At 45.3% G+C, this 16,132-nt stretch overlaps 1 protein-coding gene across 4 annotated transcripts in view; it reads left to right on the forward strand.

Moving 5' to 3' along the window:
* EPSTI1 (epithelial stromal interaction 1) overlaps nt 1–16,132 on the forward strand; it is a 577,346-nt gene that overhangs the window by 549,363 nt on the left and 11,851 nt on the right. For 2 of the 4 annotated variants that reach the window (XM_081947935.1, XM_081947936.1), the window contains exons 2-6: nt 4,346–4,750; nt 6,184–6,242; nt 8,174–8,257; nt 10,632–10,705; nt 15,343–15,426. In XM_081947935.1, the coding sequence (XP_081804061.1) occupies nt 4,398–4,750; nt 6,184–6,242; nt 8,174–8,257; nt 10,632–10,705; nt 15,343–15,426 (654 nt within the window). In that variant the 5' untranslated portion in view covers nt 4,346–4,397. Of the gene's footprint in view, nt 1–4,290; nt 4,751–6,183; nt 6,243–8,173; nt 8,258–10,631; nt 10,706–15,342; nt 15,427–16,132 lie in introns of those variants that run through there. The other 2 variants (XM_081947937.1, XM_081947934.1) reach the window with 2 other exon arrangements.

Genomic DNA, 16,132 nt, shown 5'->3' on the forward strand with positions numbered 1-16,132 from the left:
ATTCTTGTAACATGGCAATGCAATGCCAGCCTGCAAAGGAGAGCAGGATAAAGTTGGTGTAAAGTTTTTCCCCCTCTTTTAAAACTTCTACTCCAGTGTTTCTCAATTCTGGTGACTTTAAGATGTGTGGACTTCAACTCCCAGAATTCCCCAGCCAGCTGTGCTGTTCTAAACAGAATATTGGCATTGGGAAATCCAACAGAAAAAAGTGGCAGTTTGAAGAAGGAGATGCCATTCGTTCTGGCACCGGCTCCTTGGATTTTGAATACTGGTATTTAGGGGGAAACGGATGTCCATTCAAAAGCCCCCAAATTTGCTACTGCCGTTGATTCAAGAAGAGGTGAAGCAAACTAAAAACTCAAAGAAAATTCAGAGGAGTGGGTGAGTTTTGCTTTCTTATAGCTCAGGACAACCTACCAAAAGAATTAGCCAGCTTAATGTTTTGATTATATATATATATATATATTTGCCATCCCTGAGCAAAACTGATAAGATACAAAATACTCATATTTTTTGTAAGTTAACACATTGTAAACCTAAGGCTATATCAAAATATACAGCTAGAAAGGGACCCCAGAGGTCTTCTAGTCCCACTCCCTGCTCAAGCAGGAAACCCTGTACCATTTCAAACAAATGGTTGCCCAGTCTCTTCTTAAAAATCCCCTTCTCTCTAGAAATATTACTTAACGTTTTCCTCTGTCTATGATTCTTCCTATTCATGAGGTTGGGAGGATTCATGTATTCCCACCCACACATACAGGAAGGAAAAATATTTTAAAGGGAGCCTGACCAAAAGTTACAAGACATGAAATAAAATGGAAAGAGTTTGTTGGCTGCCGAATGGGAAAATAATCAGCTATTTTTGGAGTGCTTTGCCAATGCAGCTTGTTGTTGGGAGAGTATTAATTTCTCTCAACAAAATTAAAATATTTCGGTGCATTTGTTTTATACATTTGCCAGCAAGCCAGCCTCATCAACTGGCTGGTGCAAATTAAAAAGGAAACACAGTGTGTGTGTGTGTGTGTGTGTGTGTGTGTGTGTTTAGTAATAATAAACTATACAGATAGGTCCTCGGCTTACAACAATTTCTTTAGCTGCTGTTCAAAGTTAAAGCAGCACTGTAAAAAGTGACGTATGACCGTTTTTTCACACTTAGAACAGTTGCAACATCCCTGGGATCATGTGATCAAAATTCAGAGGCTTGGCAACTGGCGTGTACTTAGGACAGTTGCAGTGTCCCGGGGTCACGTGAACCCTTTTGGCGACCTTCTGACCAGCAAAGCCGACGGGGAAGCCAGTTATTCACTTTACAACGGTATTACTAACTCACCAGCTGCAGTGATTCACTTAGCAACCGTGGCAAGAAAGGTAGTAAAACGGGGCAAAATACACTTTACAGCCACCTTGCTTAGCAACCGAAAGGCAGGGTTCAATTGCGGTCCTAAGTCGAGCACTACCGGTTACATTACAGGAGAGAAAAATGTCATATTTCCGGCCAGATGATGATGATAACTGTTGATTATTTCAGCACTGTGAAACCTGAGCAGAGAGAGGGTACGTGGTCCAACTTTTTACTTTGGCTGAGTTTCCCCGCATATTCCGTTAAAGTCCTGGAGACAAAACCACATGAAAAATGCTTGCAGGAACCGGCTATGGCTAGTCTAGAGAAAAGAAGGACTAGGAGGGACGTGAGAGAGCAGTATTGCAGTATTTGAGGGGCTCCCACCAAGAGGAAGGGGTCAACTTATTCTCCAAAGCATTTGAAGGCAGGACCAGAAGCAACGGATGGAAACTCATCAAGGAGAGAAGCAACCTGGAATTAAGGAGAAACTTCCTGACAGTGAGGACAATTTAACCAGTGGAACCACTTGCCACCAGAAGTTGTGTGTGCTCCATCAGTGGAGGTTTTGAGCCAGGGGGCTGGACTAGAAGACCCCCAAGGTCCCATCCATCTCTGTCCTGATTGATTGATATAGGCCAGCAGCACCCTCACCATTGCACCACCCTGCCTTTTGATTTTCAGAGTGTGCGAAATACACCCAAGCTGGCTTCTGGATCTATGGGAGGACCAGGATTCAGGGAGCCTAGTTTAAAACCTTCTCTGCTGCAATTTGCTGGCTTCCAACCGAGACCTAACCAGTGTGAAATTAGCAGTCCCTGCTTGCCAATCTCTGCTCCTCCTTCCTCGCCTCGGTCTCCCATTTATTATCCTGATTGCTCTCCAAGGGAAAGGAGAACTGAACCAGTTCACCACGCCTTGAGACTCCGTCCGATGGCGCCAAAAAAAAAAGGGGGGGGAAACATTTGACAACGCAGGATGACTTGGGCCTCACTCCCTTCCAGGCAGCCCCCTGTCCTCCTGGGTTCAGTTCCAATTGGGGGAGTAAGACCCTGGAAACAATGGTGGCTGTTTGGAAAGATGGTTTTTAATGGCGGACAGGATCACATGCCTTGAAGACGTTGAGTGAAGAAGAAAAAAGCGAAGATATGCTGAGAGTGCCTGGGTTTTATACCCTCTCTGGGCATTTGAATTTGAGCTTGTATTCTGATTGGTTGTCTGACTCCCATGAGGACATGCAGGGGCAACTCTGTAGGCTGTCCTGAGTCCCAAGTTTGGTTGAGCCTTGCTGGGTAATGATGTAATGAAGGACAATTAAATGGCTCCTCCTGAAGAAGGTAGATCTTTGTTATGTAGAATAGACTGGCCCAGGCCTTAAAGTTCCATTGACAAAGGTGGTGGTGGGGAATGAGTTTCTGCCTCCCTTTTAGGGGAAATATTCTGCCCTTTTAATATTTCCTAAAATATCTCATTTTTCTAGGAGAGAGGTGGGTGCTGTGTCAGGCCTGCAGTCATATTTTCCTTTGGATCTTTGGCCTGCCACACATTCTATTATTCTAGTATGCATTTTCTATTGTGGGAAAATGGGAGCGGGGATTGTATGGAGTTAGATGATATGTAGCCATAACAACATTCTTTCTAGAAAGCCAAGGTCATTCTTTATCTTTGCACCTCTTCACCTGACCGGACCTGGATGGGTGGAAGCTGCCAACGTGGCAGTGGGATATTGGACCATGGGATGGGCTTGTGGGGGCAAGGTCTTGAACTTTCAACTGGGTGGGGAAAACCGGGAAGCTTTCAGATTCGGGTTTTCCCAGATGTGCCAACGTGGCTCTCTTAATAAATTGGAACTTTGAGCAATACTTTGTCTTGGACTCTGATTTACTTTTGGATGCTATTTGGAACCCTGATATGCTGACTTTCTATACCCCACAAAATAAATATGGCATAAACTGTGTTTGGCAAAAGGAAATCCAAGGAAGAAAATCTGAACTAAACTGTCACACTCCTTTTTGTTTGGGTATTTTAAGGAGCAATGCAACACACCCCTGGGGCAAAAGTTTTCTCCTCTTTGAGGGGTCCTTGGTGCTCTGTGAGCTCGGTGGTTTTCTTGCAGATGTTTTGTTACCCAAAATTAGGTCATATTATCAGTTCTAGCAGTGATGCTGTCACCCAGTTTGGGTCACGAAACATCTGGAAGAAGATAACAAAGCTCAAAGATGAGCCACTGACTAGGATGATTAAAGGACTGGAGACTCAAACATATGATGAATGGTTGCAGGAATTGGGTATGGCTAGTCTAGAGAAAAGAAGGACTAAGGGTGACGTGATAGCAGCCTTCCAGTATTTGAGGGGTTGCATCCAATTTTGGTCACCACATTACAAAGGACATGTTGAGACTTTGGGAAAAGTGCAGAGAAGAACAACGAAGATGATTAAAGGCCTGGAGACAAAAGCAAACGAAGAACAATTGCAGGATTTGGATTTGGCTAGTCTAAAGAAAAGAAGGATTAGGGGTGACATGATAGCAGTTTTCCATTTAAGGGACTGCCACAAAGAGGAAGGGGGGGGTGTCAACTTATTTCCCCAAACACCAGAAGGCAGCACAAGAAACAATGGATGGAAACTAATCAAGGAGGGAAGCAACCTGGAATTAAGGAGAAACTTCCTAACAGTGAGGATAATTAACCAGTGGATGTGGGTGCTCCATCACTGGAAGTATTTAAGAAGAGATTGGACAGCCACTCGGTATGGGGTCTCCTACTTGAGCAAGGGGTTGGACTAGAAGACCTCCAAGGTCCCTTCCAGCTGTAGTCTGATTGAAAAAGCACCAAGGAGCCCTCATTTCAACCCTGAGCTACAAACATACTCCTTTCCTGAGTCTTCTTCCTCTTTAAGAGCAAACCCTGCAGGAAGTTCAAAGGAGATCCAAGCCTAGAAAAGGGAGCTTCATTGCAAACCCCAGTGCAGGTGTGCAGGGAGACGGAAGGCAGAGGTCGTTCTCTAAGAATCAGCCAAGGCTCAGGAGAAAGCAGGTGTGCCTTCCCACCCAAGAACCATGAATTGTGAAGGTATGGGCTGTTGCAGGAGAGCAGGACTGGGGTGCTTACCCCAAGAAGGCTACAGGAGAGGACTCAGGTGCTCACCCCCAAAAGGCTGCAGGAGAGCAGGACTAGGGTGCTCACCCCCAAAAGACTGCAGGAGAGGACTGGGGTGCTCACCGCCAAAAGGCTGCAGGAGAGGACTCAGGTGCTCACCCCAAGAAGGCTACAGGAGAGAACTGGGGTGCTCACCCCCAAAAGGCTGCAGGAGAGAACTGGGGTGCTCACCCCCAAAAGGCTGCAGGAGAGGACTGGGGTGCTCACCCCAAGAAGGCTGCAGAGGGCCAGATGTAAAGAGTCGAGAAGAACCGTAAGTGGCACCTTTTGGGGACCTTTCTCAAAGATATTTCTTCAAAAGGCAACTGGATTTTTCTTTGTGTGTCCTTGAGGAACCAAAAGATGTTTTGCTTCTCATCCAAGAAGCTTCATCTGTTGAAAAACACCTTGGAGGCAACAATGGGCCGGAAAACTGAGAGTCTCCATAGACACTTTTGGGGCAGCTCTTGACTCAAAAGGGGGGGGGGTCTGTCTGCAAAATGGCCAGCACTTGGACTGTTGGTGCCCTGTCCTTTTAAGACCAGCAGTTGTTGGCTATAACAACGGAGCAGAGAGAGAGAGCTGGGTGTGGTGATAGTGGAGTTATGTTGGAGTGTGAGAGAGAGGGATGGTGGCTTGAGTTAGTTTGGGAAACTAAAGGCCTGCAGAAGAAGATGCTGTAAGCATTTCCTGTGCAATGTTGGTGTCTAGTATTAATACCATGATGGGGTCCTTTGTGCTCTGTAAGCTTCGTTGTTTATTTGCAGATGTTTTATTACCCAACTAGGTAACATTATCAGTGCTAGAAGGGAGGGGGTAGGAGGGAGGAGGAAGTGGAGGAGAAGGAGGACTGTGGAGTCCTTGGTGCCCTCTGAGGTTGGTTGTTTTCTTCCAGACGTTTCATGACCCAACTGGGATATGGAGGGAGGAGGAGGGAGGAAGGGAGGGGAAGAAGAGGAGGAGGATATACAGTAATGAGGCATCTTTTCCTAGTCTCTCTCCAAATTGTAGGTTATAATGTGAGGCACTTTTAGATGCTGTATATTATATTGGAGGAAGAAGCTACTGTAACTAGGTAACATTGTCAGTGTTAGTGACTAGCACTGAAGACGTTACCTAACTTGGTCATGAGACATCTGCAAGAAAACAACCAAGCTCAGAGGGCACCAAGGACCCCATAGTCCTCCTCCTCTTCCCCTCCCTCCTCCTCCTCCTCCTCCTCCTCCTCCTCCTCCTCCTCCTCCTCCTCCTCCTCCTCTTCACAAACACCAATCCCTTGTAGCACTGATGATGTTACCTAGCTGGGTCATGAGACATCTGCAAGAAAACAGCCAAGCTCAGAGGGCACCAAGGACCCCATAGTCCTCCTCCTCTTCCCCTCCCTCCTCCTCCTCCTCCTCCTCCTCCTCTTCACAAACACCAATCCCTTGTAGCACTGATGATGTTACCTAGCTGGGTCATGAGACATCTGCAAGAAAACAACCAAGCTCAGAGGGCACCAAGGACCCCATAGTCCTCCTCCTCTTCCCCTCCCTCCTCCTCCTCTTCACAAACACCAATCCCTTGTAGCACTGATGATGTTACCTAGCTGGGTCATGAGACATCTGCAAGAAAACAGCCAAGCTCAGAGGGCACCAAGGACCCCACAGTCTTCTTCGTCCTCCTCCTCCTCCTCCTGAATGTGTGACTCTTTTGTTTTGTCTCCAGTTCGGGCGCCTACTTCGTCATCCCTCCGAATCCAGCAAAGCGGAAGGAGTTGCAAAGAAGTAAGTCAGTCGGGTTGGGTAGTTTGTTAACCAAACCTGGCACAGCAGTTTTGGCCTGATCATGCGAAGACGTTTGCTGTATATTTAATATTCCTCTGTTGCTAGAAAGTGAAAAAAGAAAAGAAAAGTTTCCCCTGTCCAGTCATGTCTGACTCTAAAGGAAGGTGCCCAAATCCGTTTTTTGGCCAAGGGAGGCAGCGTTGTCTGAAGACACAACACTCTTTACCAGGGGTGGCGAACAAGTTCGACAAAAAGAGCCAAAATTTTAAACTGTGAGAGTCAGAGAGCCACACCACGCGCTCCCTTTCGGCGCTAAACCTGGAAGTACGGTCTTGCCCCGCCCCTGGCGACGCGACGACGCTTGCCTGCGCTCCACCAGCTCGGCTGGGAATGGAGACATTTCCTCAGCGGAGCGGAGCGCCTGAAAGGGACGCAGGCTCAGCCTGCCAGGCTGCCACCACTCCACTGAAGACATTGCTGAGCAGAGAAACGTCTCCGTTCCCAGCCGAGCTGGTGGAGCGCAGGCAAGCGTCGTCGCGTCGCCAGGGGCAGGGCAAGACCGTACTTCCGGGTTTAGCGCCGAAAGGGAGCGCGCGATCCGGGTTTAGCGCCAAAAGGGACAAAATCCAAACTTGGCAAAGAGCCACAGTATACAAAATAATGATAAGAGGCAAAGAGCCGCATTCATTTTGGCCGGGAGCCGCATGCGGCTCGAGAGCCGCGTGTTCGCCACCCCTCCTCTTTACCTTCCCACCGAAGTGGTACCTGTTTATCTACTCACAATTCCATGCTTTCAAACTGCGAGGTGGGCAGGAGCTGGAGCAAGAAACGGGAGCTCCCCCGTTGCATGGCGCTTGGGCCTCGAACTTTAGTCGTCAGCTTTCCAGCTCAGTGCCTTTAACTGCTGAGCCAATGCACCCCATTGCTAGAAGGCCTCCACTAAAAAATAGACCTTGGCCAACTAGAGTAATCGGGACAAAATTGTGGGTGGTCCAGGGGTATAAAATTCACTGTTTCTGGTTTCCCCATTGACTTTGCTTGTCAGAAGTTTGCAAAAGGGAATCACGTGTCCCCAGGACACTGCGACCGTCATAAATATGAGGCTGCTGGCAATTATTTGAATTTGGAAAACGTGACCACGGGGATGTTGCAGCGGTCCTGTGAAAAACGGTTGTGTCACTTTTTTCAGGGGCGTTTGTTGGGGCCCGCCAGTGGCCAGCGGATCTGGCAGCAGATTCGGACAGTGAGGAGGTTGGGGAGGAACCTGGGCCAGTCCTGGGGCCTGGGGAAGGCTCGGACGAGGGCTCTGTGTCGGAGGCAGAGAGGGGGCCAAGGCTGTCCGACAGTTATCATCTGCCTTCAGAGTCAGGCATCAGTGAGGCAGAAGAACAGCTGGAGCCTGTTCCCAGTGTGTGCATGCACAGAGCTGCCAGGAGAAGGGAACAGCTAAGGAACTGAGGTCAACTCAGGAGTAAAGCCACAGGTGGACAATGATTGGTGCCTCCCAGAGGGAATAAAGAGGAGCGGAAGGGGAGGGGAGTTTGCAGAAGACAAGTAGTTCAATTCATTAGGGTGAAGGTCTGTTCCTGACTTCTTGCCAAGGAATTGCTGCTACAGCTTGGAGTTTGGAAGATATCAGACTGACAGCTCTCCAAGCCTGATAAAGGTCTCTAGATGTGAAATCTCTTGAAAGATTGTTCGCTGGGACCAGCCAGATTTGACCCTCATTTATTTTCTATTTTTTGTCTGGAGAGGAATTCCACTAAGTAAAAGGGGTTTTATCGGGATGAGGAGTCAGCTTCGTGCTTATGGGAGGCCTAGATCAGAACACCGTTGTGACTTCAAATCGTCACTAAATGAACTGTTGTAAGTCTGTATTTATATATTTCTGGATTTCTGTTGAGTTCTGTTTTGCTTCTGTTGTGTTTCAGTTGCTAATAAAGAACTAGAAAATTGGACAAAATGGAAGGCCCAGCAAAAACCAGGTCCAATCAACTTGAAACCTCAGAAATTAGGTAAGTCGGGAGGGAATGGAAGAGAGTTTCCACTTCTTTCACGAAGGTGTCTCATGTTTATTTTTTTAATTGAATCCTGAAAATTCAGACCATATTGGTTGTTGGAGACAAACTGTGTTATTTTAAGGAAGTTTACTAGTCTTACCCCCTCCCCCCCCCTCTTCCCTTTTAACTCTGAGGTTAATGCGGTGTGCATTTTGATATATCTGTGGAATAAAATGTTTGTGGAGTTTGCAAAACAATCGACGTACTTTCAACTGGCGGAAAGCCAATCTATGGAATCCGATGAAAGCGGAACATTAAAAATGTCTTTTTGTCAATAAGGATGTCCTGAAGAATAACGGTATCATTAAAAAAAAGAAACTTTATGGAAATTCTTGACCAAATTGCAGTAGTAATTCTGGATCGATCAGTCAAGTTGTTGAAATTAAGATTGCTTTGAAACGGTCCGAAGTTGTGAAGTAAGTAAGCAGAATGCTTTTCACGGTAACTCACCAATCATAACGTTAGATTGCCCTAAATGAGAATGCAATAACAATGAAACAGCAAAACTATAAAATAGAGTGACAGAAGAAGTAATAGATACAAAACGGTTGCAACAGAATGAAGCCAAAGCTACAGCTAAAAGTTAAGGATTTTTTCCCCCTAAGTTTAAACGGGAGCAAAACAAACCTTGCAACTTGGTTGCCTTGCTGGAAATGCACATCTGCAAGAAAATACTTTTTTTAAAAGATCTGAACCTTAAAAACTTGACCCTGGTTTCATTGTAAATGGGCTGTGGGGAGCATAATTATGTTCTCTTTGACCAACACCGCAAGGACGAAAGTGTAATTTGACGGGGAATTTACACAAGTTCCCTTTGAGTTTCATGGAAATGCAGCGGTGGGATTCAATTTTTTTTTACTACCGGTTCTGTGGGCGTGGCTTGGTGGGCATGGTGTGGCAATATATATATATATATATATATATTCTTATGCTGTTTCATTGGTATAGTAGTTGGGAGGGGGGAATAGAAAGGAGTAGGATTGTGGAATGTATTGTTATGGATTTTCTTAGAAGCTCAAGGTCGTCTTTTGTCTCCGCACCTCGACACCTGGCCAGAAGCAGAGGGGTGTACATGCCAGCGTGGAAGATGAAGATTGGACCATGTGATGAATTATGGGGTGTGGGGATAGATGATGAACTTTTAACTGGGTGAACCCACAGGATGTACATTAGAGTTGAAATTTCACAGCATAATGCCAAAATGTCTGTCGTATTAAATTGGAGTTTTAAGGATAACTTTGCCTTGGACAATGATTTAATTCTGCATGATATTTGGAACGCTGACACCCAGCCAATCAGCTGGGGCTCGGGAAGCAGTAAATAGATGAGGGCGGGGCCAGCCAGAGGTGGCATTTGCCGGTTCTCCGAACTACTCAAAATGTCCGCTACCGGTTCACCAAAACTGGTTAGAATTGGCTGAATACCACCTCTGGTGGAGAGGCATGGTCTGTAAGAGAAAAAACATCTGTAGCATCCATCTTTCTGAAATCTGCAATTTTGAGAGTTGCCAATAGATCTTCCGAATTGTGATGTCCTGTTGATTGGAAAATAGATTGAAGCTCCTTTCAAATCACGGATTAAGTTGTATGCCTTCCCTATTAGGCGCTTAAAGAGAGAATTTAGGTGCTTTCTCAATTTCCCCCGTCTAGTTTTATACTCAAAATGGGCAAGAAAAGGATTTTTTAAAAATGAAAATAACACAAATGCTTAACACTCTTCATGTATAAAGGTAAAGGTTCCCCTTGCACATATGTGCTACTCGTTCCTGACTCTAGGGGGCAGTGCTCATCTCCGTTTCAAAGCCAAAGAGCCAGCTCTGTCCAAAGACATCTCCGTGGTCATGTGGCAGGCATGACTCAACGCCAAAGGTGCACGGACTGCTGTTCCCTTCCCACAAAAGGTGGTTCTTATTTTTCTACTTGCATTTTTTAATATGCTTCGAACTGCTAGGTTGGCAGAAGCTGGGACAAGTAACGGGAGCTCATTCCCTTACACGGCGCTAGGGATTCGAACCGCCGAACTGCCGACCTTTTTGATCGACAAGCTCAGCATCTTAGCCACTGAGCCACCGTGTCCCTCTCTTTATGTATAGGGTGTATCTACATTCTCAGTTCTGCAACATTGCAATGCACACGGAACTTGCAAATTCTTTCAGTCTGGTGCAGATCTGTGGCTCAGATTTGACCCTCATTTATTTTTATTTTTTTTCTATTTTGATAAGGTTGAGTATCAATTTAACGTGTCTGTGAATATTGGCTGTTTTAAATCTTTATTTAGGGCGACCTACACATTGCTGCTGTTTTAATACTATCCTACGTTGTATTTACAGGAGGAAGAGCCACGGAGCCTGAAGTCAGGGAAAAACAGCAATTTGAGCACATCCAATCAAAATACCAGCAAAAGGTCAGTTAAAATGTAGCTGTCGGTTCTCGTTCTTTGCATGGAACAAGAAGAGAAATATGTTGTCTGACTTAACCTTTCCATACACAGGAGAGAGAAAAATCCAGATTGGAGCAAAGAGCAGACATGAAATTGCACTTCACTTTGTAAAGTTTATAAGTTTACACCAGACTCCGAAACTATAAGTTTTTTTTTTTAAAAAGGAACAGGAAACGAAAACATCTGGATTGCTCCCCCCAAAGCCTAATATTATATATCCATGGATTTTGTTCTTTTGCCTGGCACAACAAAGAGTTTTCCTCCAGCTAATCTGTTTAGGTTAAAACACATTTTTCAAACTGCTTTTTTAAAAAAAGATTCCGACCATTTAAAAAAACAAAAACCAATACTGTGTATTGTTTTAGCCTTTTATTTTATTTTGTTTTATTTACGTAGTTAGTTAGTTTGTCGAACATGTACAAGATAACAGGTATAAGTATAAACATGGACATGAACAAGGAAATGAGTACATATAAATGAGGAGAGTAGGAGAGGGAGGGAAGGCACCCTGGTGCGCTTATGCACACCCTCTTTACGGACCTCTTAGGAATGGGGTGAGGTCCACGGTAGACAGTTTGAGGTTGAAGCTGTGGGGGTTTGAAGATGTAACAATGGAGTCAGATGGAGCATTCCAGGCGTTGACCACTCTGTTGCTGAAGTCGTATTTTCTGCAATCGAGTTTGGAGTGGTTTACGTTACATTTGTATCTATTGTTTGCCTGCGATTATTGCAGTTTAAGCTGAAGTAGTCGTTGACAGGTAGGATGTTGTAGCAGACAATTTTGTGTACTACGGGTAGGGCCGTTTTCCGCCCTCCGGAGCCTTCAGGAGGCTTCCCTAAAGGCTCAGGAGGGTGAAAAAACAGCCCTACGAGCAAACCGGAAGTCCGTTTCCGAACTTCCGGTTTATTTATTTATTTATTTATTTATTAGCGCTTATAGACCGCCCCCTCTCCCAAAAGGGACTCGGGGTGGTGTACAGTCCATATCAGAAATACATCATAAGTAACTATAAAATTTAGACAATTAAAATTATTAAGTAGATACATACATAAATAAGAGGAGGATAAAAAGATATACAGAACTGTACTGCTAAGTAAATAATTTAAAATGTACAAAATTTAAAACCCCAATATCCTATAAAATTAAGTTTAAAAGAACAATCCCTCTAAAAAACCAGTAGGAAATATGTATGCCAGGAGGTAGACGTTATAATTATGCCAGGCCAGCCAGTCGGAACAGGTGTGTCTTCAATTTCTGTCGGAAGGAGCAGAAGTCAGTGGTGGTTCTAATGTCGGGGGGGAGGTCATTCCAGAGGGTTGGGCCCATCACAGAGAAGGCCCTACTCCTTGGTGTCGCCCGTTGGCATTGCTTAGTGGACGGCACCAGGAGAAGCCCCTCCCTGTGAGAGCGAATTGGCCGCAGGGATGTGTGTGGGAGGATGCGATCCCATAGGCCTGGTTTTTCGCCCTCCAAAGGCCTCAGGGAAGCTCCTGAAGCCTCCAGAGGACTTCCGTGGGGACAGGGGAGGCTGTTTTCGGCCTCCCCAGGCTCCTAGAAAGCCTCTGGAGCCTGAGGAGGGCGAAAAAAGTGCACTAAAAGCAGGAGGGGGGAAGCGCTGGTTGCGCGCATAGCATTATGATTGTGGGCATGCCTGCGCACGACCCCCCTGAGCTCCCCCCACTTTTGGCACACTATCCAAAAATGGTTAGCCATCACTGGTATAATATCTCCTGCCTTGGGCAGGGGGTTGGACTAGAAGACCTCCAAGGTCCCTTCCAGCCCCTATTCATATTACAGTTGCTCAGTTCCTCAAACCTTTTTGTGACTTAACGAAACGTTGGAGGTAACGCCAAAGAGTGTTTTTTCTATTAGGGCAACCTGGTTTACTCAAATATGAGAAGAAGCATATTGCTTAGAAAAAACACTTAATGTCTCCCATGGTACAGTTGACATAGCAAGGAGAACCTGTAGCTTAGAGGTTAATACATCTCCCTAATATGCAAGCAGCCCGGGTCCAAATCCCAGAAAGGTATGGCTAGCTGACGAGAGCTAAATAGCTTGAAATAAATCTATACTAATCTTATTTTATTTCTTTATCAGTAAATATAAGAGATTCCCAGGAGAACTATGGAGGAACTAAAAGCCCAATCCTTCTCCTTGGCCATTCCTTACCACCTCATCACTTCTCATCATCCCCTAAAACCAACATCCATTTTGAACTGCTTGGGCGGGGGGGTTGGACTAGATGACCTACAAGGTCTCTTCCAACTCTCTTATTCGTTTTGTTCTGTTCTGAACTGAAAACATCTCAAGGTGCGTTTTCTCCCTTAACATGAGTTCGTTGTTTTAATCTCATTTTTTTTGGTATGAAACAAAGACTGCCAGAACCCCGAGAAGCGAAGCTGTGTGTTAAATGCACACTCCTGAAAACCGGACAAGCCAATTGTTTGGGCCTCTTGTCTTCTCCCAGAGCTTCTTACAGATTAACAGAAGGGACCTTGCAGGTCATCTAGTCCATCCCCCCCGCCCAAGGAGGAGAGCCTAAACCATTTCTGACAGGTGGCAGTCCAGTCTCTTCTTGAAAGCTTCCAGTATTTTGAGGTTCTGGAGGAAAGCCACAAACTGTTTCTACAGAATATAGGATAACAGAGTTGGAAGAGACCTTGTAGGTCATCTAGTCCAACCCCCATACCAAGCGGGAGACCCATTTCTGACAGATGGCAGTCCAGTCTCTTCTTGAAAGCTTCCAGGGATGAAGCTCCCACATCTTGAGGAAGTATCAACAGGGCATCTTGAACAGAAAAAGTTAGAAATGTTCACATTGAAAATAAAGATTTTTCATCTTAATAGCCAAGCACATTTATAATCATCATTAACTGGCTTCTTAACTATTATTTGATCTTTATTATGACCTTATTAGTAAAAAGAAGGAAGGAAGGAACATTGTATTTAAACGTCTGTTCCATGGGTTGATTGTTCTCACTGTCAGAACATTTCTTATTTCCAGGTTGAATTCCTCAAAGCCAATGTTGCAATTGTGTTATAAGATGCGTCGTTTTTTGTAGCATTCAAAACTGGCATTTATAGCAGGTGAAGAAGGACAGGCTTTCTAGATGAGTGCATGCGGTATCACTCTCTGATTTGATCCGTGCCCAGCGCAGACTGTCGCCAAAAAAAAAAAAGTGGTTCGATTTTGGCTTAGTCTTCCTTCCCATTAGTGTTACGCATATGTGACTCATGCCACCATGGGTTGTTAAACCAACTGTGGTTAACGGTTAAAACAAAACTTGAGGGCAGTGTGTGAACTTTGAGTGTGTAACGTTTGTGTCTTTTGTGTACTCTTTTCCCATGACTTCACGGTTGCATCAATTTAGGACCAGGCTATGATTCACTTTTCACACCCAACTGCTTTTTCCCCAAGATTTTGGAGAAATTGAGAAACTGCTCAATTATATTTTGGCACATTTTGGCATTGTGTCAATGGTGTATAAACCGCACACCCTGTGTTGTTCTAATAATCCTCAACTTACAACAGTCATTTAGTGACTGTTTGAAGTTATGACGGCACTGTAGAAAGGGACTCAAGACTGTTTTTCACACTTAATGACCGTTGCCGCACCCCTCACTTGATTTACATTTGGATGCTTGGCAGCTGACTCACATTTATGACGTCTGCAGTGTCCTGGGGTCCCTTGATTCCCCCTTTTGCAGCCTTCTGGCCAGCAAGGTCAACAGGGAAGCTGTATTCACTTAACAACTGTGTTGCTAATTTAACAACTGTAATGTTTCACTTAACAAGACAAGACAAGTCATTGTTGTTGTTGTAGTTACAATGTCATGTCTGACCCATCGTGACCCCATGGACAACGTTCCTCCAGGCCTTCCTGTCCTCTACCATCCTCTGGAGTCCATTAAAGCTCACACCAACTGCTTCGGTGACTCCATCCAGCCACCTCATTCTCTGTCTTCCCCTTCTTCTTTTGCCCTCCATCGTTCCCAGCATGAGGCTCTTCTCCAGGGAGTCCTTCTTCCTTCTCATTAGGTGGCCAAAGTAGTTTCATCTTCAGGATCCGGCCTTCTAAAGAGCAGCTGGGGTTGATCTCCTCTAGGACTGACCGGTTGGATTGTCTTGCAGTCCAAGGGACTTGGAGGAGTCTTCTCCAGCACCAGAGGTCAAAGGCCTCCATTCTTTAGTGATCAGCCTTTCTTGCGGTCCAACTTTCGCAGACAAGTCATAAAATGGGGTATTAACAAATGTCTCACTTAGCAACATAAATTGTGGCCATAATTTAAGGTCTCTCTCTCTCTCTCTCTCTCTCTCTTCTCTCTCGGAGGTACCTGACATGAGGGTGATGTGGAATGGCTGACTTGAGCTAGGGAGACCTCCACCTACGACAACAATTGAGTCTAAAAAATTACGTAGCTAAGTGAGAGATGGTTAAGTGGTCTTCTCTGAGCAAAAAAAGGGGAGTTGTCATCTGTTAGAGAGCCTGCCTGCTTGCAGAGGAGATGAACGGTCCCATTCTTCTGGAGCGATTTCCAAAAGTGAACTTAAAAAAAAAACCAATGTTTTTACGGGTGCCACTTCTTCTGGTTTCAGCTAAAGAAAGATGACTACGAGAGAAACAGGAGAGAGGCTGAAGAAGCTGAGATTTTGAAAAAGAAAGCCGTCCAAAGAGACAAGGTAAGGTAGAGCCCGTGAGACGGTCATCATGGAGTGCACAGGAGGTGCCATTATTAGAACGGAACAGAACAAAACAAAGCAGAACAACAGAGTTGCAAGGGACCTTGGAGGTCTTCTAGACCAACCCCCTGCCTAGGCAGGAAAGCCTACACCATTTCAGACAGATGGTTATCCACTCTCTTCTTTAAAACCTCCAGTGTTGGAGCATTCACAACTTCTGGAGCAAAGCTGTTCCACTGATTAATTGTTCTCACCATCAGGAAACTTCTCCTTAGCTCCAGGATGCTTCTCTCCTTGATTAGTTTCCACCCATTGCTTCTTGTTCTATCCTCGAGTGCTTTGGAGAATAGCTTGACTTCCTCTTTTTTGCGGCAGCCCTTCAAATATTGGAAGATGCTATCATGTCTCCCCTGGTCCTTCTCTTCACTAGACTAGACATACCCAGTTCCTGCAACCGTTCTTCATATGTTTTAGTCTCCAGTCCCCTAATCATCTTTGTTGCTCTTCTCTGCACTCTTTCTAGAGTCTCCACATCTTTTTTACATCGTGGCGACCAGAACTGAATGCAGTATTCCAAGTGTGGCCTTACCAAGGGATTGTAAAGTGGTATTAACCCTTCACGTGATCTTGATTCTCTCCCTCTGTTGATGCAGCCTAGAACTGTGTTGGCTTTTTTGGCAGCTGCTGCACACTGCTGGCTCCAATT

Source organism: Natrix helvetica (genome assembly GCF_964273705.1).
Source record: "Natrix helvetica genome assembly, chromosome: 3".
In the NCBI taxonomy this organism is placed as follows: Eukaryota; Metazoa; Chordata; class Lepidosauria; order Squamata; family Natricidae; genus Natrix; species Natrix helvetica.